This window comes from Arachis ipaensis, chromosome B09 (assembly GCF_000816755.2).
Source record: "Arachis ipaensis cultivar K30076 chromosome B09, Araip1.1, whole genome shotgun sequence".
Taxonomy (NCBI): Eukaryota; Viridiplantae; Streptophyta; class Magnoliopsida; order Fabales; family Fabaceae; genus Arachis; species Arachis ipaensis.
This window is the reverse complement of record NC_029793.2, coordinates 90,089,798-90,112,492: the sequence shown is the minus strand read 5'-3', so window position 1 is coordinate 90,112,492 and position 22,695 is coordinate 90,089,798. Positions and strand designations below refer to the sequence as shown.

Here is a 22,695-nt window from a genome sequence, read left to right as displayed (position 1 = left end):
GATATTATTAGCTATAAGGCAGGCATACATCATTTGCATATGTTTGAATTGTTTGGGTTTGCCTATTTATTTTGGATTGCTATATCATATATGCTATGTTACCTGATTATGTGCTACTTGTTCTACTTGTACCTTATTGTGTATTACCTGCCTGTATTGCTTGTGTTTGTACAACTGAGAGGTCCCTCATGCTGGTGTCGACAGATGCTGAGGGATGTTCTTGTTGAGGTGGAGTAATGATATGATTAATTTAAAATGATGACTATTGAATGAGGTAATTTGAGCTCCCTGGGTGGACGCAGTGAAGTGATTTCACTTGCTCCAGGTGAGAATATGAAGTATTGATATAGAATTGCTGAGACAGAATAACTGGTGATGGTTTTGTTTATGATTCTAATTCTGATTCGTTGGAGAGTTAGAAAGTTGGGAAGCATGAGGAAGATGAATTAGATTTAGCATTCCCTTATGGAAGTTGCCTATTTATCGATTAGCGAGAACATAGGATGAATTTTTGGTGAAATGAAGTTTAGGATGCTTAGTGAATTTTTATTACAATGTATTGTATTTATTTGGCACTTTTACCGTACTGGGAACCCATGGGTCGGGGGTTCTCATTCCATATATATCTCTTGTTTTTCAGATATAGGTCCAAGTACTCAGAAGTGAGCTGTGGTTCATCTGAGAGATGACGAAGATATTTATATTCTCTGTTTTATATTTTGCTTAGAATCTCTCCACCTTTATTTTGAAAAGCTTATATTATGTATTGAACTCTTTTGAACTTGCCTATAGAGGCTTTCATGTTTCATTTGGGAGAGATTAGGAGGTACTGTTGTCATCTACTTTTATACTGTATCCTAGCCGGCCTAAACTTTGCGGGTCGTGACTAGTGGCTATTTACTTATGTTATATATCTATATACTGTCCTTCTCTTATTCTCCTTTATGACTTTATCCTTATAATGCTTCCGACTTCATGCCTTATCTCTTACTTGTCGATGCATGAGTGATACAACTTTGTGATTTTATTTTTACTTTTTTCAGGCTTCTCGATTAATATTTCTTTCAAACTTATTTGTAATTATGCATTAAAAATCCCCCTTGAGAGTCGTACCACCTTATTATCATTGACTTATGACTCAAGCATAAGGATTTGAATAGTAGGGTGTTACATTGTGGTATCAGAGCAGTTCGTCCTCGTGAGCCTGAGGGATGGAACTGCTTATGCTTCAATGCATACTCTAAGTCTGTGCCTGTGCTAGTTAGGGTATTCAACCGATACATCTAGCATGAAGTTCATGAGTGCACCTTTGGTAATTTGATGCACTTAACTTGAGATATTGAGTCTGATCACCTTGATATCGATTGTTTGGTGTGTATAAGAACCAGATGGCGCCTCGTGGATGCGGTCGAAACCGTGAGAGAGGTCGTACTAGTACTCAGGGACCGGAGACTAACCCGAATAACCCGGTAAACTTTATTGCGGTGTTGGAGAACATGGCTGCTGCTATGCAGGCCACTGCAGAGGCTCTTGGGCAACAGATAAACAATAATGGCAATGGCGGAAGTGGAGCTCAGGGCCCGATGACACTGGCAACCTTCCTAAAGGTTAATCCGCCTAAGTTTAAGGGAACCACCACTCCGACTGAAGCCGATACCTGGTTTCGTGCTATGGAGCGAGCACTGCAAGCGCAGTTGGTAGCTGAAGAGCAATGTGTTGAATTTGCTACCTATCTACTCATTTGGGAAGCGTTGCACTGATGGCAGGGAACACGACGCCTCCTACAGTATGATGATGATCCTATTTTCTGGAGTGCCTTCCAGGTGGAATTTTATAAGAAGTACTTTCCAAATTCTGTACGGACAGCAAAGAAACTTGAGTTACTGCAGCTGAAGCAGGGTGCTATGTCCGTGTTGAAATATACAAGTAAATTTGAGGAACTGTGCCAGTTTTTCCATATCTGTCAAGGTGCTCCTGGAGACTTCAAGGAATAGAAGTGCATTAAGTATGAAGGAGGGCTCCAGAGCGATATCTTAAGTTCAGTGGGACCAATGGAGATCCGAACTTTCTCAGACTTGGTGAATAAAAGCAGCGTTGCTGAAGAGTGTGTGAAAAAGGTGGCTGCAGAGAAAGGAAGTCATAGGGTGCACAACCAAGGATTCGCACCAAGGGGGCGAGAGTTTTAGGAGAAAGGATACACACAACGCTTTCTCCAAGGACGGAATAACTCTGCAACGAATGAGGAGTCCCAAGGGAACGGTAAGAGAAAACAGACAGCGGCTGCTTTAGATGTTTCGAGCTGTCAGAAATGTGGAAGTCATCACCCAAATAGGCCGTGCCGATTGGGGTTAGGTGTATGTTACAAGTGCGGGTTACCAGGGCATGTATCAAGGAATTGCCAACAAGGAGGGAGTCAGTATGCCGGCCGATTGCGACACTAAGATTGAGGTAATTGAAATAATCAGGTTTAAAGGACAGTGCATGATTTTATAATACCACCTTTACAATAAAACTTGGAATGTCGAGCTTAGTATTAGACTTAGAACCAAACCGGATGGTCCAAGTAGGGGTTTGCTTTAAACAAAAATGCTTTCGGCTTTGAATACCTGATAAGTTTAGCAGATTAATACAAATGGATAAATGTCTGTGATGTAAACAATTTTCTGTTGAGATTGATATGTTGTGTTTGTTATTTAATTGGTTGATTTCTAGATTTTTGGTGAAACGGATTGAATCCATGACTTTTAGTTTCCTTTGATTTAATTAGATAAGGAATGGTCCTAAATGATGGATTTGAAAATGTTGATTTGAAATGTTGGTTATGATTGAGTTGAGGTTGAAAAGAGGGGACCCGTGACGGGTGGCAGACTCCAGTTTTTAGGGGAGATGCTGTCGAAATTTTCCCAAGAATTTGAAAGAGAGTTGGCTATGGTTTTGAAAATTATTTTTTATTAGAGTAACTTTAACAAAAGAGATGTGTTTCGAATGCTTTTATTTCTAAAAACGAAGAGAGTTTTGATTAATTAGTCAAAGACTTTAAAATATAAATTTATATATAAATTCGATGGTTTGGGAATAAGAAAGTAAGTATGGAGGTTATGCTTGGAGTTGAGCTGTGATTTGTGGTAATTGGCTTGACAGAGAGAGGATAGTGATGGAGTATGATTAAGGTATGGTGATGATTTTTGGTTGATTATAGTGATGTGGGATGATGACTATGATTAATGATGATGGTGATATTATTGATGACATGATTTGAGATTTAATAAGAAGTGAGTTAATGAGATGATGAAAGTAAGTGATGAGCGGATAATTTATACGCTTTTTGGCACTGTTTTTAGTATGTTTTTAGTATATTTTAGTTAGTTTTTATTATATTTTTATTAGTTTTTATTTAAAATTTACTTTTCTGGACTTTACTATGAGTTTGTGTATTTTTTTGTGATTTCAGGTATTTTCTGGCTGAAATTGAGGGACCTGAGCAAAAATCTGATTCAGATGCTAAAAAAGGACTACAGATGCTGTTGGATTCTGACCTTCCTGCACTCAAAGTGGATTTTCTGGAGCTACAGAAGCCCAATTGGTACGCTCTCAATTGCGTTGGAAATAAGACATCCTGGGCTTTCCAGAAATATATAATAGTCTATACTTTTCCCGAGATTTGATGGCCCAAACAGGCGTTCCAAGTCAGCTCAAGAATTCTGGCGTTTAACGCCGGAACTGGCACAAAAGCTGCAGTTAAACGCCCAAACTGGCACAAAAGCTGGCGTTTAACTCCAAGAAAGGTCTCTACACATGAAAGCTTCAATGCTCAGCACAAGCACACACCAAGTGGGCCCCGGAAGTGGATTTTTACACTAAACACCCTAGCTTACTCATTTTCTGTAACCCTAGGTCACTAGTTTACTATAAAAACTACTTTTAGTGATTCATCTTGTACCTCATGACACTTTACACATTTCATATTGTATTCTCTACGGCATGAGTCTCTAAACCCCATTGTTGGGGGTGAGGAGCTCTGCTGTTCTTCATGAATTAATGCAATTACTACTGTTTTCCATTCTATCACGCTTGCTTCTATTCTAAGAAATTCATTCACACTTCAACTTGATGAATGTGATGATCCGTAACAATCATCATCATTCTCACCTATGAACGTGTGCCTGACAACCACCTCCGTTCTACATGCAATCAAGCTTGAATGTGTATCTCTTGGGTTTATAATCTAAGATTGGAACCTTCGTGGTATAGGCTAGAATTATTGGTGGCCATTCCTGAGATCCGGAATGTCTAAACCTTGTCTGTGGTATTCTGAGTAGGATCTGGGAAGGGATAACTGTGACGAGCTTCAAACTCACGAGTGTTGGGCGTAGTGACAGACGAAAAAGGATCAATGGATCCTATTCCGACATGATCGAGAACCGACAGATGATTAGCCGTGCAGTGACAGCGCATTTGGAACATTTTCACTGAGAGGACGGGAAGTAGCCATTGACAACGGTGATGCCCAACATAAAGCTTGCCATGGAAGGAGCCTTGCGTGCATGAAGAAGAAGATAGTAGGAAAGCAGAGATTCAGAAGACAAAGCATCTCCAAAGCCTCAACTTGTTCTTCATTACTGCATAACAAATATTTATTTCATGTTCTTTTACTTTTTACAATTAAATCTAAAAATTATTGATATCCTGACTAAGAGTTGCAAAATAACCATAGCTTGCTTCAAGCCGACAATCTCCGTGGGATCGACCCTTACTCACGTAAAGTATTACTTGGACGACCCAGTGCACTTGCTGGTTAGTTGTGCGGAGTTGTAAAAGTGTGATTGTAATTTCGTGCACCAGTAACGAACGAGGCTGTTGGTCGGCGTTAGACGAATGATCGAGATTCTCGGATATAAAGAAATCAAAGCACGGCAACAGAAGCACACTGAGTAAAAAGACCTTGGGACTACTATGCATTGGATATAAATGCAGACTACGCTCACGTACTCTTGGTGGTGGATGGAATTTTTGAGGGCAAAAATTTCTGTTAGGGGGGTAGAATGTAAACTCTGGTCAAACCATAATTAATTAAATAATAAATTAAATAGGAGCGAATATGGTTAGAAAATTTAGCAATCAGAATTTGATAATTTAAATATGATATTTGGACTCAGTAAATTTTTCTGAGTCGGAAAACATAGTTTTCTGAATAAAAATGCGCACTGAAAATTTGACCGGTAGTACCGGCTGTGATCTGTCCGGTACGGTGGCTGAGAAAATTAATTAGAAGTGAATAATTTTAGGAAATAAGAATTTATAATTTGGGAAGATAGAAATATTTAAAATACGATTTAAAACTCTAATCTTAAAGGTTTTGGCCTAAAATTGGGTCAAAGCACTAAACCAAGTAGACCGGGTCCAAGACCCAACATATATAAACACTAGTTATGAGCATTTCAGCTCATTAACCCTAAAGAAAGGGTGTGGAGCGCTGAAATGGAGAAGAGAGGAAGAAGAGAGAAAATCCTAACTCCATCAAACTTAAAATCACCATAACTTTTGATCCGAAACTCCAATTGACGAGCCGTTTTCGGCCACACGTCGCTCTTCTCATTCTCTACAATTCCATCTAAGTTTGGTGGTGAGTATTCCACGTCCTCTGCCTATTTTTCATTTTTCTTCTTAAATTCGAGTTTGGTTATGGGTGTTGAGTAATTTTATGATTTTTGTTGTTTAGGAGTGCTCTAATATAAGCCATTGGTGAATTCCATCAAATAATTTTGTGGGTTAAGGTAACAAATCCTCTAACCCTTTTGATTTATCAATTTCATGAACCCTAGGTTGATTATGAGTGTGAAAATTAATTATATTAGAGTATTGGGTGATTTTGGTGCACAATTGAAAGATTGATATTGCTTGTGGAGCTTTGGTGAGGCTTGAAGCTAAGGGTTGGTGGAGACTTCCAAGAAGAAGCTCAATTATTTTGGCTAGAAAAGGTATGGTTTAAGTTTTATTTAAGTACCGTGTGGTGTGATGAGAATTCCTAGGCTAGATGCCACTAGGATTAAGTTTGGATTGTGTAAATAGTTTGTACTAATATGTATAGTTGATATGAAATGTAATGATTGGGTTGAGAATTGTGTGAATTTGTATGTTTGATGTGTTGAGAATTTGATGAAATGGATAATGAATATTAGTTTGTGGAATATGCATTTAAATTGTGAATTTGTGCCGGAGGCCGGAAATAAGTAATGAAGGTAAGTGAGGTGTGTATTGTGTGATGTCATATGAGATTAAATGGAATTATGATTGTTGTTATTTGGTTACGATGGATTGTATGGATTATGTGGTTATTGGTTTTGATGGATGAATTGATGTCTTTGTTGATAATGCATGTGAGTTGTATATGATGATATGGATTTATATGTATTGGGGGTTGATGGAATTGGTACTATTGGAACTTGAGATGTGGAATGAAATATATGATATGGTACTTTGTGTGAAATTGAGTTATTTGATTGAGATTGGTCAAAATGGTGGATTGGTGGATTATGAATTTAATGAGAATGTTGAAAATATGAGCTGAGAAGGCTTGAGGTTGATTTTGGTAAGTTTTGGTTGGTTTTGAAAAGGTTTGAAATTGGTTGTGTTGAAAATTTAGTTTTTGTTGGTTTTTATGAAAGTTGTGATTTTGGTCTACTTTAATGGAGCATAACTTAGTCTCTAGATCCCTGATTTGTATCAAACTTATTTAGAAATAAAATCAGATACAAGATGTTTATGCTGTTCGAAGAACGGGGGGAAAATGATTTGCAACGAAAAAGTTATGCCCGTCGGAAGTTTGGGGTTTGAAAATGGCCAACGCACACGCGTTACTCACAATTTTTACTCTCTCACGCGTGCGCTAGCTGACGCGTACGCGTTGCTGTATTGATATAGCTGCGTGGTATAAATTCCAGAGAGTTGTGATGGTAGCGTGCCGGTTTTGTGCGAGGAGCACAAAACGCATCCACGCGTACGCGTGGCAGACGGGCACACTACCTCTCTACTTTCCACACGTTTGCATGGGCGACGCTTACGCGTCGAACACTTTTCTCCGCTACTCATGCGTGCGCGTGGGCGACGCGCACGCGTGACCCTTTTTTCAGCAAATATGATTTTTGTATTTTTAAACTGAATTTCAAACCTCTAATCCTCCATTTTCATCGTTTTAGCCTTAAATCTTTATAGTATGCCTAGTAGTGAAAAGAAGCTAGGACATGTGGTAACTTGTGGATAAAGTGAAGTGAGAATCAATGATGAATAATGAGTAATGATGATTGTTTGAGTTGCTGAGGATGATGGTGAAAGTGCTGTGTATGTTTTGAGCCGAATGGCTGTGATAAGCATTGAATTATGGTTGAGTATGTATATGTGTATGATTGACGATTAAATGATTATGATTGATTGAGGAAGTTTGATCATGTGGCGAGTATGCCGGAGATACATATATGATAAATGAATGAATGTGGTAAATGAATAATGATGAAAAATATTGAATGTGACGTGTGACCACGGGTAGAAGGCAGTGGCATTGTCCACTTGCTCCGGGTATAAGATGCAGAAGGAGAATTATGATAAATGAGTTTAATTATGGAGTTTTGAATGAATGTATGCCTGTGATACCTGGGTAGTAGTAAGGGTCGTGGTTCGTCCCGCTTGCTCCGGGTCATTGTTTGAGAATTGTTAATAATGAAGATTGATTATGAATGAATGTGTATTTTTGATACCTGGGTAGTAGCAAGGGTTGTGCTTCGTTCCTCTTGCTCCAGGTTAATGTTTGAGATTTGATAACAATGATGATTGATTTTAAACTGAATGAATGTATGTTTTGAGATCTTGGGCAGTAGCAAGGGTTGTGGTTTGTCCCACTTCCTCAAGGTCAGAGATTGTGATACCTGGGTAGTAGCAAAGGTTGTGGTTTGTCCTACTTGCTCCAAGTCAGAGATTATGACGCCTGGGTAGTAGTGGCAGTAGTGGTGATTCCACTCGTGCCAGGTTGAGCTTTTAAACACCGGCCTAGGTAGTAGCCGCAGTAGTGGTTGTTCCACTAGCTCTGGGTTAAGCGGGTAGTAGCAAAGGTGTTATAGCTCAAGCCCACTTGCTCCGCATGGGTATTTCTGTCCAATGGTTAGCTACCAGGACATGTCGGATTGGCTTTGTAACCGACAGATGATATTATCAGCCATAGGGCAGGCATACATCATTTGCATATGTTTGAATTATTTGGGTTTGCCTATTTGTTTTGGATTGCTATATCATATATGCTATGTTACCTGATTATGTGCTACTTGTTCTACCTGTACCTTATTGTGTATTACTTGCCTGTATTGCTTGTGTTTGTACAACTGAGAGGTCCCTCATGCTGGTATCAACAGACGCTGAGGGATGTTCTTGTTGAGGTGGAGTAATGATATGATTAATTTAAAATGATGGCTATTGAATGAGGTAATTTGAGCTCCCTGGGTGGACGCAGTGAAGTGATTTCACTTGCTCCAGGTGAGAATATGAAGTATTGATATAGAATTGCTGAGATAGAATAACTGGTGATGGCTTGTTTATGATTCTGATTCAGATTCGTTGGAAAGTTAGAAAGTTGGGAAGCATGAGGAAGATGAATTAGATTTAGCATTCCCTTATGACAGTTGCCTATTTATGGATTAGCGAGAACATAGGATGAAAATTTGGTGAAAAGAAGTTTAGGATGCTTAGTGAGTTTCTATTACAATGTATTGTATTTATTTGGCACTTTTACCGTACTGGGAACCCAAGGGTCGGGGGTTCTCATTCCATATATATCTCTTGTTTTTCAGATACAGGTCGAGGTGCTCAGAAGTGAGCTGTGGTTCATCTGAGAGATGGCGAAGATCTTTATATTCTCTATTTTATTTTTTGTTTAGAATCACTCCACCTTTATTTTGAAAAACTTATATTATGTATTGAACTCTTTTGAACTTACCTATAGAGGCTTTCATGTTTCATTTGGGAGAGATTAGGAGGTACTGTTGTAATCTACTTTTATACTGTAACCTAGCCAGCCTAAACTTCGCGGGTCGCGACTAGTGGCTATTTACTTATGTTATATATCTGTATACTATCCTTCTCTTATTTTCCTTTATGACTTTATCCTTATAACGCTTCCGACTTCATGCCTTATCTCTTACTTGTCGATGCGTGAGTGATACGACTTCATGATTTTATTTTTACTCTTTTCAGGCTTCTCGATTAATATTCCTATCAAACTTATTTGTAATTATGTATTAAAAATCCCCTTTGAGAGTCGTACCACCTTATTATCATTGACTTATGACTCGAGCATAAGGATTTGAATAGTAGGGTGTTACACTTTTTTGTTCCAAAAAAATAAAATTAACAACATAATATAATTTAAATAAAAAATATTATTATATGCATATTTTTTATTTAGTTTTAAATTTTTACTACTTATCTTTTTAATTTATATTTTCACTTCTTTTTCTTCAAATATTTATTATATATAATATAAAAAAATACTAATGTTTTGATTAAAAGTTAAAATCAAGATTCAATTATTTTAAAAAAATTGGTTAATTTTATAACTATCAATATAATTTTTTTATGCTAATATCTAATTATATATATATATATAATTTTTAAATAACAAGCATAAAAATTAATTATTTCTATTTGTGCAACAAAGTTAACACCTAATCAAATATAAAAGTATACATGTTAAATTCTTTCAAATTTTAGATAACGAATGTTAAAATTAATTATTAGTAAAAAATTAAACTCTTTCATATGAAAATAATAACTAAAAAAAACTTATTATTTAATTTTATTTTTATTTATAGAGACTCTGCTCTTCTTATCCGACGGAGACTTTTGTTCTTTACGACCATTTTGTAAATGTAATTTAATGCTATAATTTTTTGTGTCATAATTTATAATCTCAGGATGTAATTTTATAAGATTTATATTCCCATAATACTGATAAAAATACTAGGAGGTTTCTAAACGAACTTCAACTGTCTACACTACGTACTAATATTTTCTCTACACTACTTAGGGTAGAGATAACTTAAATTAAATACCCAAATGGACTTTAACAAATACTTTTTAAGGCTCATAAGCAAATCCTAATCACTTATGTAAGGTAGTTTCCACACCACTTTGAAATATGAATTGCAATGAAATTTAAAGAGTTTAACAAAGAGATCAAAGATTACAAACCTCAATTTTATCCTGGTTTTGTATATCCTATTTACCTACTTTTAGTATTTCCCATGAAGGTGCCGAGTATTTTTCACTATATATCAAATTTTAGTGGATGATTGATAAATTTTTACAACAATAAGTACTTCATTGTACCTTTTCTATACCTCATGTCTTGTGTAACAAATCTCAACCTTAAAGACACTCATTGTATGAGAACCTTGAAGCGATTCCACCTTCAAAAATCTTCAAAAAGCTACAAATTGCTACCTTTAAAACATGATATGTGAAGGATCAAAATCATAATATCTCTAAGAAAAGCATATGATTACAAATGATGCTCTATGGTAAATATAAGTTAATCTCTCAAATTGTTATTAAAATCACTTGTAAAACTCAAGAATTCAAATTAAATTGATAGAATAAGTACATTTATGGAAATGTATATTTTTGAATTAAGACTTCATCAAGACCCTCTATTTATAGCGTCCCAAAATCTTAGAGAGTTTAAGAGCTGTTTGGTTGTGATTTAAGAAGAAAAAAAACATGTTTTTCAAATAAATTTCTGAAAACTCAGTGTTTCAAACTTTCATAGTTTGTGGTTGATTTAATTAAACATATCAACCGTAATCCATGTGCCAAAAGCACCATTCCCTCAAAGGCTCAAGGGTGGTGCTAAAGAGAATAAGTATTCTAGGTTTCTGGACATATTTAAAGCTCTTCATGTCAACATACCTTTCATTGAAGCCCTCCAACAAATGCCTTCATATATCAAATGTATGAAAGAGTTGCTAACCAAGAAGAATTCTTTGAAGGGTGGGCAGACAGTAGTGATGACTAAGGAGTGCAGTGCTCTTATCCAGAAAGACCTACCTACAAAGAAGAAGGACTTAGGGAGTTTCCACATCCCTTGTGCTATAGGGGATACAATGATTGACAGAGGGTTTTGTGATCTTGGAGCGAGAATAAATTTAATGCCCATGTCTCTCATGAGAAAGCTGCAAATCAATGAGTTGTAACCCACAAACATAACCCTTTAATTGGCTGACAAGACCCAGAAACAAGCATTAGAAGTGGTTGAACATGTGCTGGTGAAGGTAGGGAGGTACTTCCTCCCCACAAACTTTGTTATTCTTGAGATGGAAGAAAGCTATCTTCATCCAATCATTCTGGGGATACCATTCTTAGCTACAACCAAAGCACTCATAGATTTTGAGAAGGAGAAGCTAATATTGAGAATACATGATGAACAACTCACCTTTCATGTCTTCAAACCCTCACATAAGTCTGAGCAAGAAACCAGAGGCCTGAAGGATGATTATGAGGAAGCAATTATGGAAGAAACAAGCAGTAAATCACAAGCAGAGCCTCTGAAGACATCTTTGGAGGAAAAACAAGAAATCCAAGCGGTACAACAATAAAAAAAAAGATCCAAAGAGGAGCTAAAACCACAAGATTCAAAAGGGACAATCAACAAGGATCCTCCTGACACAAGAATCATTGAAGCACCACTTGAAGAAGAGAAGAGATTTGAGAAGAAGGTGCCAAGAGGATGGAAAAATAAGAAGATCCCTACAGAGGACTTCTCTTCAGGGGACAGAGTGATATCAATCCACCAACCACTCATCCCACCTCATCTTCCTATAATTCCATCTCAGCTACTTCAAGTGTACACAATCCATAGAGTCCTCTCCTTGGAGCATGTAGAGATTGGTGGACGAAATTGTAATTCACACTTTTCAAAACTCCACACAACTAACCAGCAAGTGCACTGGGTCATCCAAGTAATAAACCTTACGTGAGTAAGGGTCGATCCCACGGAGATTGTCGGCTTGAAGAATGCTATGGTCATCTTGTAAATCTCAGTCAGGCGGATTCAAATGGTTATGAGTTTTGATAATTAAAAGATAAATAAAACAGAAAATAAGATAAAGGTACTTATGTGATTCATTGGTGGGAATTTCAGATAAGCGTTTGAAGATGCTTTGTTGCTTCTGAACCTCTACTTTCCTATTGCCTTCTTCCAATCATGCGTGCTCCCTTCCATGGCAAGCTGTAAGATCCTCTCGGATGAAAAATACCAGGTACGATCTCTGCACGGCTAATCAACTGTCGGATTTCTCGTCTTGGATGAAAAATACCAAGTACAACTATCGTACGGCTAATCATCTGTCGGTTCCCGCTAGCGTTGGAATAGGACCCTTGTCCTTTTGCACACTGTCACTGTGCCCAACATTCGCAAGTTTGAAGCTCATCACAGTCATCCCTTCCCAGATCCTACTCGGAATACCACAGACAAGGTTTAGACTTTTCGGATCTCAGGAATGGCTGCCAATTGGTTCTAGCCTCTACCACGAAGATTCTAATCTCACGGACTCAGTCCGTGTATTAGAGACCCAAGAGATACGCACTCAAGCTGTCGCCCAATGACTACGTTGAGCTCAGATAGAATGGAAGTGGTTGTCAAGCACACGTTCATAGAATTGAGAATTACGATGAGTGTCACGGATCATATCATTCTCCAGATTGAAGTACAAGTGAGTATCTTAGAATAGAATCAAGCGTGATTGAATAGAAAATAATAGTAATTGCATTAATTCATGAAGAACAACAGAGCTCCACACCTTAATCTATAGGGTGTAGAAACTCCACTGTAGAAAATACATAAGTGAAAAAGGTCTAGGCATGGCCGTGAGGCCAGCCTCCAAGTCCAAGGATGATAAAGTATGTTAAAGATCCGAATACAATAGTAAAAAGTGCTATTTATGCTAAACTAGTAACTTAGGTTTACAGAAAATGAGTAACTAAGTGCAGATAGTGCAGAAATCCACTTCCGGGGCCGACTTGGTGTGTGCTTGGACTGAGCATTGAAGCTTTCACGTGCATAGGCCACTCTTGGAGTTAAACACCAGCTTGGGTACCAGTTTGGGCGTTTAACACTAGTTCTGGTGCCAGTTTGGGCGTTTTACTCTAGAAAAGGGTCTCTAGTGGGCGTTTGAACGCCAGTTTGGGGCATCAAATCTCGGGAAAAGTATGGACTATTATATATTGCGGGAAAGCCCAAGATGTCTACTTTCCAACGCAGTTGAGGGCGTGCCAATTGGGCTTCTGTAGCTCCAGAAAATCCACTTAGAGTGCAGAAGGGTCAGAATCCAACAGCATCTGCAGTCCTTTTTCAGCATCTGAATAAGATTTTTGCTCAGGTCCCTCAATTTCAGCCAAAAAATACCTAAAATCATAGAAAAACACACAAATTCATAGTAAAGCCCAGAAATGTGATTTTTGCATAAAAACTAATAAAAATATAATAAAAAGTAACTAAAATATACTAAAAACTATGTAAAAACAATGCCAAAAAGGGTATAAATTATCTGCTCATCACAACACTAAACTTAAATTGTTGCTTGTCCCCAAGCAACTAAAAACAAAATAGGATAAAAAGAAAAGAATATACAATAAATCTCAAAAATATCAATAAAGATTAGCTTCAATTAGATGAGTAGGACTTGTAGCCTTTTTGCTTCTGAACAGTTTTGGCATCTCATTTTATTCTTTGAAGTTCAGATTGATTGGCATCCATAGGAACTCAGAATTCAGATAGTGTTATTGATTCTCCTAGTTCAGTATATTAATTCTTGAACACAGCTACTTTATGAGTCTTGGCCGTGACCCTAAGCATTTTGTTTTCCAGTATTACCACCGGATACATAAATGCCACAGACACATAACGGGATGAACCTTTTCAGATTGTGACTCAGCTTTGCTAGAGTCCCCAGTTAGAGGTGCCCAGAGCTCTTAAGCACACTCTTTTTGATTTGGACCATGACTTTAACCGCTCAGTCTCAAGCTTTTCACTTGACACCTTCACGCCACAAGCACATGGTTAGGGACAGCTTGATTTAGCCGCTTAGGCCAGGATTTTATTCCTTTGGGCCCTCCTATCCATTAATGCTCAAAGCCTTGGATCCTTTTTACCCTTGCCTTTTAGTTTAAAGGGTTATTGGCTTTTTCTACTTGCTTTTTCTTTTTCTTTCTTTTTTTCGCCTCTTTTTTTTCTTTGCAAGCTTTGTGTTTCACTACTTTTTCTTGTTTCAAGAATCAATTATATGATTTTTCATATTATCAATAACATTTCTCTTTTTTCATTATTCTTTCAAGAGCCAACAATTTTAACATTCATAAACAACAATATCAAAAATATGCACTGTTCAAGCATTCATTCAGAAAATAAAAAGTATTGCCACCACGTCAAAATAATTAACTAATTCCAAGATAGATTTCGAAACCATGTACTTCTTTTTCTTTTTCATAAAATATTTTTCATTTAAGAAAGGTGATGGATTCATGGAATCATTCATAGCTTTAAGACATAGACACTAGACACTAATGATCATGTAATGAAGACACAAACATAGACAAAACATAAAGCATAAAATTCGAAAAACAGAAAAAATAAGAACAAGGAAATTAAAGAACGGGACCACCTTAGTGATGGCGGCTAGTTCTTCCTCTTGAAGATCTTATGGAGTGTTTGAGCTCCTCTATATCTCTTCTTTACCTTTGTTGCTCCTCCCTCATGGCCTTTTGGTCCTCTCTGATGCCAGGCCATTTTGGCCAGTTTCACTGACCTTTTCTTTACTGTTTTTAGGGTAGTTTCATGCATTTCCTTAGGAAATAAGCTAGTTTTGGGTAAATATTCACTTACATCTTGATTCAAGCATACATTGTGCACTTTACATGATTTCATGAGGATTTTGCATGAATTTAAGGACAAATTGGATGTTGCATTTCCTATGACTTGGACTAGAACTTTGATGCACTTAATTGCTTGATTTCAGGACAAAAGAAGCAAAGAAGAACCACATTAGTGGCTACGTTAGTTACACTAACGTGGAATGGGAGTAACTTGCAAAGTTAATGAGAAAAGTGATTGCCAATAACGCTCTCGAAGCCATCATTGCCCACGTTAAGAGTCACGTTAACTAAGTTAACGTGAACTCTAACGTGGAACAAAGGAAATGGAGCCAACGTTAGTGACACTTAACATTATCACTAACGTTGGACCAAGCTCATAAGTGGCCACGTTAGTCACCACGTTAACTTAGTTAACGTAGCCTCTAACGTTAAGAAGAAAGGGGGGAAGCCAACGTTAGTGATATTCAACATTATCACTAACGTTGGCCAAGTCACACTAGGCCACGTTAACTCCCACGTTAACCTAGTTAACGTGGAAGCTAACGTGAGGAAGGGAGGTGAAGCCAACTTTAGTGACACCCAACATTGTCACTAACGTTGGAAGGAGCCCACACATGCCACCATGAGCCACGTTAACTCCCACGTTAACTTAGTTAACGTGGAAGCTAACGTGGATAAGAGAATGTTGAGCCAACGTTAGCTATTCATACTTGGATCTCTTCTGAACCTTGAAAGAGGAATGAAGAGATCAAGCTAGAAATGCTTTCTCATGCTGGACCGAATTGGGTTTGGATGGATATGTGACTATAATCCTCTCAACACTTGATTTGGGAAATGCATGTGGTATAATCAGTGACCATACTTCATCTCTTCTCATGAGCAATTGACCAAGGAATTGGCTATTTATCAAGATTTGAGAGATTGAATTACAAGAAATTGTAATTCAATCACTTAAGATTGCCAAGGAGATCAATGAGTGTATTGATTGAGGAAGAGATGAAAATGAAATTGATCCGTAGAATGCAACATCTCCTGAGCCCAATGAACTCTCCATTTCTGATCTTACCCATTCTCTTTATTTTCTGTTACTTACTTTTATGAGCAATTCCCCCATTCCCATTTACAATTCTGTAATTTACTTCAGTCATTTACTTTCAGTTCTTTAATTCTAGCATTTACTTTTTCTGTCATTTACCTTCCCGCCATTTTATTTTCTGCAATTCTAAACTCAAATCCTGGATTCGCTCAACTAGAATATTCCTCTAATTAAAGTTGCTTGATCAATCAATCCTTGTGGGATTTGACCTCACTCTATTGTGAGTTTTTACTTGACGACAAATTCGGTACACTTGCCGAAGGAAATTTGTTATGAGACAAGTTTTCCGTGCATCACTCTCGGATTTCATTGAGGATAATGGAGTGCTCTTGGTGCTCCATCCTTAGTTGCCCCATGTTGGAACTCAATTCTCCTAAGGAGGTGTTGATTTGCTCCCAATAGTTTTGTGGAGGAAAGTGCATCCCTTGAGGCATCTCAGAGATTTCTTGATGAGGGATTTTCTCATGCTCTTGTTGAGGTCCATGAGTGGGCTCTCTTGTTTGCTCCATCCTCTTCTTAGTGATGGGCTTGTCCTCATCAATGAGGATGTCTTCCTTTATGACAATTCTAGCTGAATTGCATAGGTTACAGATGAGATGAGGGAAGGCTAACCTTGCTAAAGTGGAGGGCTTGTCTGCCACCTTGTAGAGTTCTAGAGGTATGATCTCATGAACTTCTACTTCCTCTCCAATCATGATACTATGGATCATGATAGCCCGGTCTATTGTAACTTCAGACCGGTTGCTAGTAGGAATGATAGAGCGTTGGATGAACTCCAACCATCCCCTAACCATGGGTTTGAGGTCAAGCCTTCTTAGCTGAACCGGCTTGCCTCTTGAGTCTCTCTTCCATTGAGCTCCTTCCATACAGATGTCCATGAGGACTTGGTCTAACCTTTGATCAAAGTTGACCCTTCTAGTGAAAGGATGAGGATCTCCTCTCATCATTGGCAAGTTAAATGCCAACCTCACATTTTCTGAACTGAAATCCAAGTAATTTCCCCGAACCATTGTGAGCCAATTCTTTGGGTTTGGGTTAATACTTTGATCATAGTTCTTAGTGATCCATGCTTTGGCATAGAACTCTTGAACCATTAAGATTCCGACTTGTTGGATTAAGTTGGTGAGAGCTTCCCAACCTCTTCTTCGAATCTCACGTCGAATCTCCGGATATTCACTCTTTTTGAGCATGAAGGGGACCTCGGGGATCACCTTTTTCTTGGCCAAAACTTCATAGAAATGGTCTTGATGGACCTTTGAGAGAATCTCTCCATCTTCCATGACTTGGAGGTGGAAGCAATTGCCTTCCCTTTCCTCTTTCTAGAGGTTTCTCCGGTCTTCGGTGCCATTAATGGTTATGGAAAAACAAAAAGCAAAGCTTTTTCCACACCAAACTTAGAAGTTTTGCTCGTCCTCGAGCAAAAGAAGAAAGAAAGGAGTAGAAGAAGAAGAAATGGAGGAGATGGAGGGGAGTAGTGGTTTCGGCCAAGGGGGGTTAAGTGTGTATGAAGTGTGAAATTGAAGGTTGTAAGGAGGGGTATTTATAGGGTAAGAGAGAGAGAGGGAATTCGGTTATGAAGGGGTGGGTTCGGGAGGGAAATGGTTTGAATTTGAATGGTGAGGTAGGTGGGGTTTATGATGGATGGATGTGAGTGGTGAAGAGAATATGGAGAAGAGGGTAGGATTTGATAGGTGAATGGTATTTGAAGGAGAAGAAGAAGAAAATAGAGGAGATGGAGGGTGAGGGTGAGTTCGGCCAAGGGGGTATAAGGTGTTTGTGATGGATGAAATTGAAGGAGTGATGAGGGGTATATATAGGAGTGGGGAAGGCTTGGTTCGTGTATTTGGGGTTGGATTTGGGAGGGAAAAAAGAGTTCTAAATTTGAAGGTAGGTGGTGTTTTAGGGAAAAGTGAATGAGGTGATTGGTGAAGGATATTTGAGGAAGAGGGTAAGATTTGATAGGTGAAGGGTATTTGGGGAAGAGTGTTATGGAAAGTTGTGAAGAGGAGAGAAGAAGAGGTAGCGTAGGTGGGGATCCTGTGGGGTCTACAGATCCTGATGTGTCAAGGAATTTTGCTCCCTACACCATTCTGGCATGTAAACGCCCTCTGTATGCCAATTCTGGCATTTAACGCTAGCTCTGCTACCTTTCCTGGCGTTAAACACTAGTCTACTGCCCCTTTCTGGCGTTTAACGCCAGCCAGACACCCTTTTCTGGCGTTAAACGCCCAGAATGCTGCCCATTCTGGCATTTAACGCCCAGAATGCTGCCAGACTGGGCGTTAAACACCCATTCTGCTATCCTTACTTGCGTTTAAACGCCAGTAAGCCTGTCCTCCAGAGTGTGCTATTTTTTATGCTGTTTTTTCTTTTGCTTTAATTCTGCAGCTGTTTTTATGACTTCACATGATCATCAACCTAAAGAAAACATAAAATAACAATGGAGAACAAATGTCTATGAAATTAAATATAATTAAATAACATTGGTTGCCTCCCAATAAGCGCTTCTTTAATGTCAATAGCTTGACAGTGAGCTCTTAGAGAGCTTCACAAAGACTCAGAGCTTAATGGTGGCCTCCCAACACCAAACTTAGAAGTTGAGTGTGGGGGCTCTGTTTTACTCTGTATTGAGAGAAGTCTTTCATGCTTGCTCTCCATGGTTACAAAAGAAAATCCTTGAGTCTTAAACACAAGGTAGTCCTCATCCAATTGAAGGACTAACTCTCCTCTGTCCACATCAATCACAGCTCTTGCTGTGGCTAGGAAGGGTCTTCCAAGGATGATGGATTCATATTCATCCTTCCCAGTGTCTAGGATTATGAAATTAGCAGGGATGTAACAGCCTTCAACCTTCACTAAGACATCCTCTACAAGTCCATAAGCCTGTTTCATTGATTTATCTGCCATCTCTAGTGAGATTCTTGCAGCTTGTACCTCAAAGATCCCTAGTTTCTCCATTACAAAGAGTGGCATGAGGTTTACATCTAACCCCAGGTCAAACAGAGCCTTCTCAAAGGTCATGGTGCCTATGGTACAGAGTATTAAGAACTTTCCGGGATCCGGTTTCTTTTGAGTTAATTTTAGTTGAACCAAAGCATTCAGTTCATTGATGAGCAATGGAGGTTCATCCTCCCAAGTCTCATTACCAAATAACTTGGCATTCAGCTTCATGATTGCTCCTAGGTACTGAGCCACTTGCTCTTCAAAAATATCTTCATCCTCTTCAGAGCGAGGATACTCATCAGAGCTCATGAATGGCAACAGTAAGTTCAATGGAATCTTTAAGGTCTCTGTATGAGCCTAAGATTATTTTGGTTCCTTATTGGGGAACTCCTTAATGGTCAGGGGATGTCCAGCAAGGTCTTTCTCACTAGAAATCACTGCCTCTTCCTCCTCTATAGGTTTGGCCATGTTGGGTATATTGATGGCCTTGCACTCTCTTTTTGGATTCTCTTCTGTATTACTTGGGAGAGTACTAGGAGGAGTTTCAGTCACTCTTTTACTCAGTTGACCCATTTGTGCCTCCAAATTTCTAATGGAGGACCTTGTTTCAGTCATGAAACTGAGAATGGTCTTAGATAGATCAGAGACTATAGTTGCTAAGTCAGAGAAGCTCTGCTTACAATTCTCTGTCCGTTGCTCAAAAGATGATGGAAAAGGCTTGCTATTGCCAAACCTATTTCTCCCACCATTATTATTATTAAAGCCTTGATTAGGCTTCTGCTGATCCTTTCATGAGAAATTTGGATGATTTCTCCATGAAGGATTATAGGTATTTTCATAGGATTCTCCCATGTAATTTACCTCTTCCAATGCAGGATTCTTAGGGTTATAAGCTTCTTCTTCAGAGGAAGCTTCTTTAGTACTGCCGGATGTAGCTTACATTCTAGCCAGACTTTGAGAATTCATATTGACTTGCTGAGTCAATATTTTATTCTGAGCCAATATGGCATTCAGAGTATCAATCTCAAGAACTCCTTTCTTCTAAGTCATCCCATTATTCACAGGATTTCTTTCAGAAGTATACATGAACTGGTTATTTGCAACCATTTCAATGAGTTCCTGGGCTTCTGCAGGCGTCTTCTTTAGATGAAGAGGTCCACCAGTAGAGTGGTACAATGACATCTTAGACAATTCAGACAGACCATCATAGAATATACATAAGATGCTCCATTCTGAAAGCATGTCAGAAGGACACCTTCTGATCAATTGCTTGTATCTTTCCCAAGCTTCATAGAGGGATTCACCTTCCTTATGTCTGAAGGTTTGGACTTCCACTCTAAGCTTGCTCAACTTTTGAGGTGGAAAGAACTTGGCCAAGAAAGCATTGACCAACTTTTCCCAAGAGTTCATGCTTTCTTTGGGTTGTGAGTCCAACCATATCCTAGCTCTGTCTCTTACAGAAAAGGGGAAAAGCATAAGTCTGTAGACCTCAGGATTAACCCCATTGGTCTTAACAGTGTCACAGATTCACAAGAATTCAGCTAAAAACTGATGAGGATCTTCTAATGGAAGTCCATGAAACTTGCAATTCTGCTTCATTAGAGAAACTAATTGAGGCTCAAGCTCAAAGTTGTTTGCTCCAATTGCAGAAATTGAGATGCTTCTTCCATAGAAGTCAGAAGTTGGTGCAGTAAACTCACCAAGCATCTTCCTTGCATCTCCACCATTGTTGTTATTTTCGGCTGCCATGACTTCTTCTTTTTCGAAAATTTCTGTAAGGTCCTCTCCAGAGTCCTTTCAGGTTCAGGATCAGCTTCAACAAAACTGTTCTTATCCTTGTTCCTGCTCGTATGAAAAAGAAGAGAACAAAGAGAGAAGAGGAATCATCTATGTCACAGTATAGAGATTCCTTTATGTGAGTAGAAGAATGGAAGAATAGAATGAGGAAGGGAGAAGAAGAAGAATTCGAACACAGAGAGAGGGAGAGGGTTTGAATTTTAAGAAGAGAAGTGTTAGTAAATAAATATAATAAATAGAAAGAGATGAGAGAGAGAATGTACTCGAATTTTTAATTAAAAGAAAATAAAAATATTTTTATTTTTAGTTTAATTATGAGTTAGAATTCGAAATTTAAGAAAAGAAATAAAATAAAATTAGAATTTAAAACAATTAGTTAATTAGAAAGAATTTTGAAAAAGTGGTTAGTGATTTTTTGAAAATTAGAGAGAGAAAAGTAGTTAGGTGGTTTTGAAAAAGATAAGAAATAGTAAACTTTTTAAAATTAAAACAAACAATTGAAAACAAACACTTGAAAAATCCCACTTGACTTGTTTGTTAATTGAAAAAGATTTGAAAATAAATTTTGAAAAGATAAGAAGTTAGAAAGATATTTTGAAATTAAGTTTTGAAAAAGATATGATTGAAATTTATTTTGAAAAAGATTTGAGAAAGAAATTTAAAAAGATTTGATTTTCAAAATTAAAGTTGATGACTTGACTAACAAGAAACTAAAAGATATGATTCTAGAATTTAAAGATTGAACCTTTCTTAACAGGAAAGTAACAAACTTGAAATTTTTGAATCAAAACATTAAATGTTAGCAATAATTTCGAAAATTATGAAATAAAATTAAGAGAAAGATTTTGAAAATTAATAAAAAAATTTCGGAAAACATGAAAGAAAAATGAAAAAGATTTGATTTTTGAAAAAGATTTGAAAAGATAAAGTTTTTAAATTGAAATTTTGACTTGACTAACAAGAAACAACTAAATTTTAAAAATGTTTTACCAAATCAACTCAAAATTTCGAAAGTTATGAGTAAAATAAGGGAAAGATATTATTTTTTATTTTTTTGAATTAATGAAGAAAGAGAAAAACAACAAAATGACACAAGACATAAAAATTTAATATCAAAACAACCAATGCATGCAAGAACACTTTGAATGTCAAGATGAACACCAAGAACCCTTTGAAGATCATGATGAACATCAAGAACATATTTTTGAAAATTTTTAAGAAAAGAAAGACATGCAAGACACCAAACTTAGAAATTTTTAAACTTTAGACACTAATAATCCAAAAATACACAAGAAAAACAAGAAAAGACACAAAACAAGAAAAATTAAAGATCAAACAAGGAAAATCGTCAAGAACAACTTGAAGATAAAGAAGAACACAATGCATGAATTTCCGAAAATTTTAAGAAAATTAAAAGAATGCAATTTGTAAGTCCCAGGAATTTTGAAAATTGTATTATAAATTAATTTTTAAGTTTAATTATTTATTTATAGGTTTAATTTTAGAAATTTCTTTATTAAAGATAGTAAATTTTGATTAATTGAGTTTGAAATGAATTGAGATTCTTATTCAATTTTATAATTATTGAATTATTTTCTATATTTAAGTTATAAAGTTTAGTAATTGTAAAATAATAAAAATTTTATATGATTTGGTTTAAATAATTGAGATTTCGGAATTTAATACTTTTAATTTTTATAGATAAAGAAAATAATAAAATAAAATAAATTTAAAGGATTAAACTAGATTTTCAATTAATACTCTATACCCCTAAGTTTACTAAAATTACCTAAACTACCCTAGTCCTAACCCTCTACCCCACCGCCTTCCCTTCCCCAAGCCTAGACCTAAGTGTTTCAGGAAACAAAGAAAGAAAACACTGAGGGAGAAAGAGATAAACAGAGACAAAAAAGAAAGAATAGGGTGAAAGGGAAGAGAGAAGAGGGAGA

General features: G+C 37.2%; 1 protein-coding gene across 1 annotated transcript in view; it reads left to right on the top strand.

Moving 5' to 3' along the window:
• Positions 1,584-22,695, top strand: part of LOC110266883 — a 25,103-nt gene continuing 3,991 nt past the window's right edge. Inside the window, exons 1-2 of the mRNA XM_021111928.1 lie at positions 1,584-1,697; positions 1,767-1,926. Coding sequence (XP_020967587.1) covers positions 1,584-1,697; positions 1,767-1,926 — 274 coding nt within the window. The remainder of the gene's footprint in view (positions 1,698-1,766; positions 1,927-22,695) is intronic.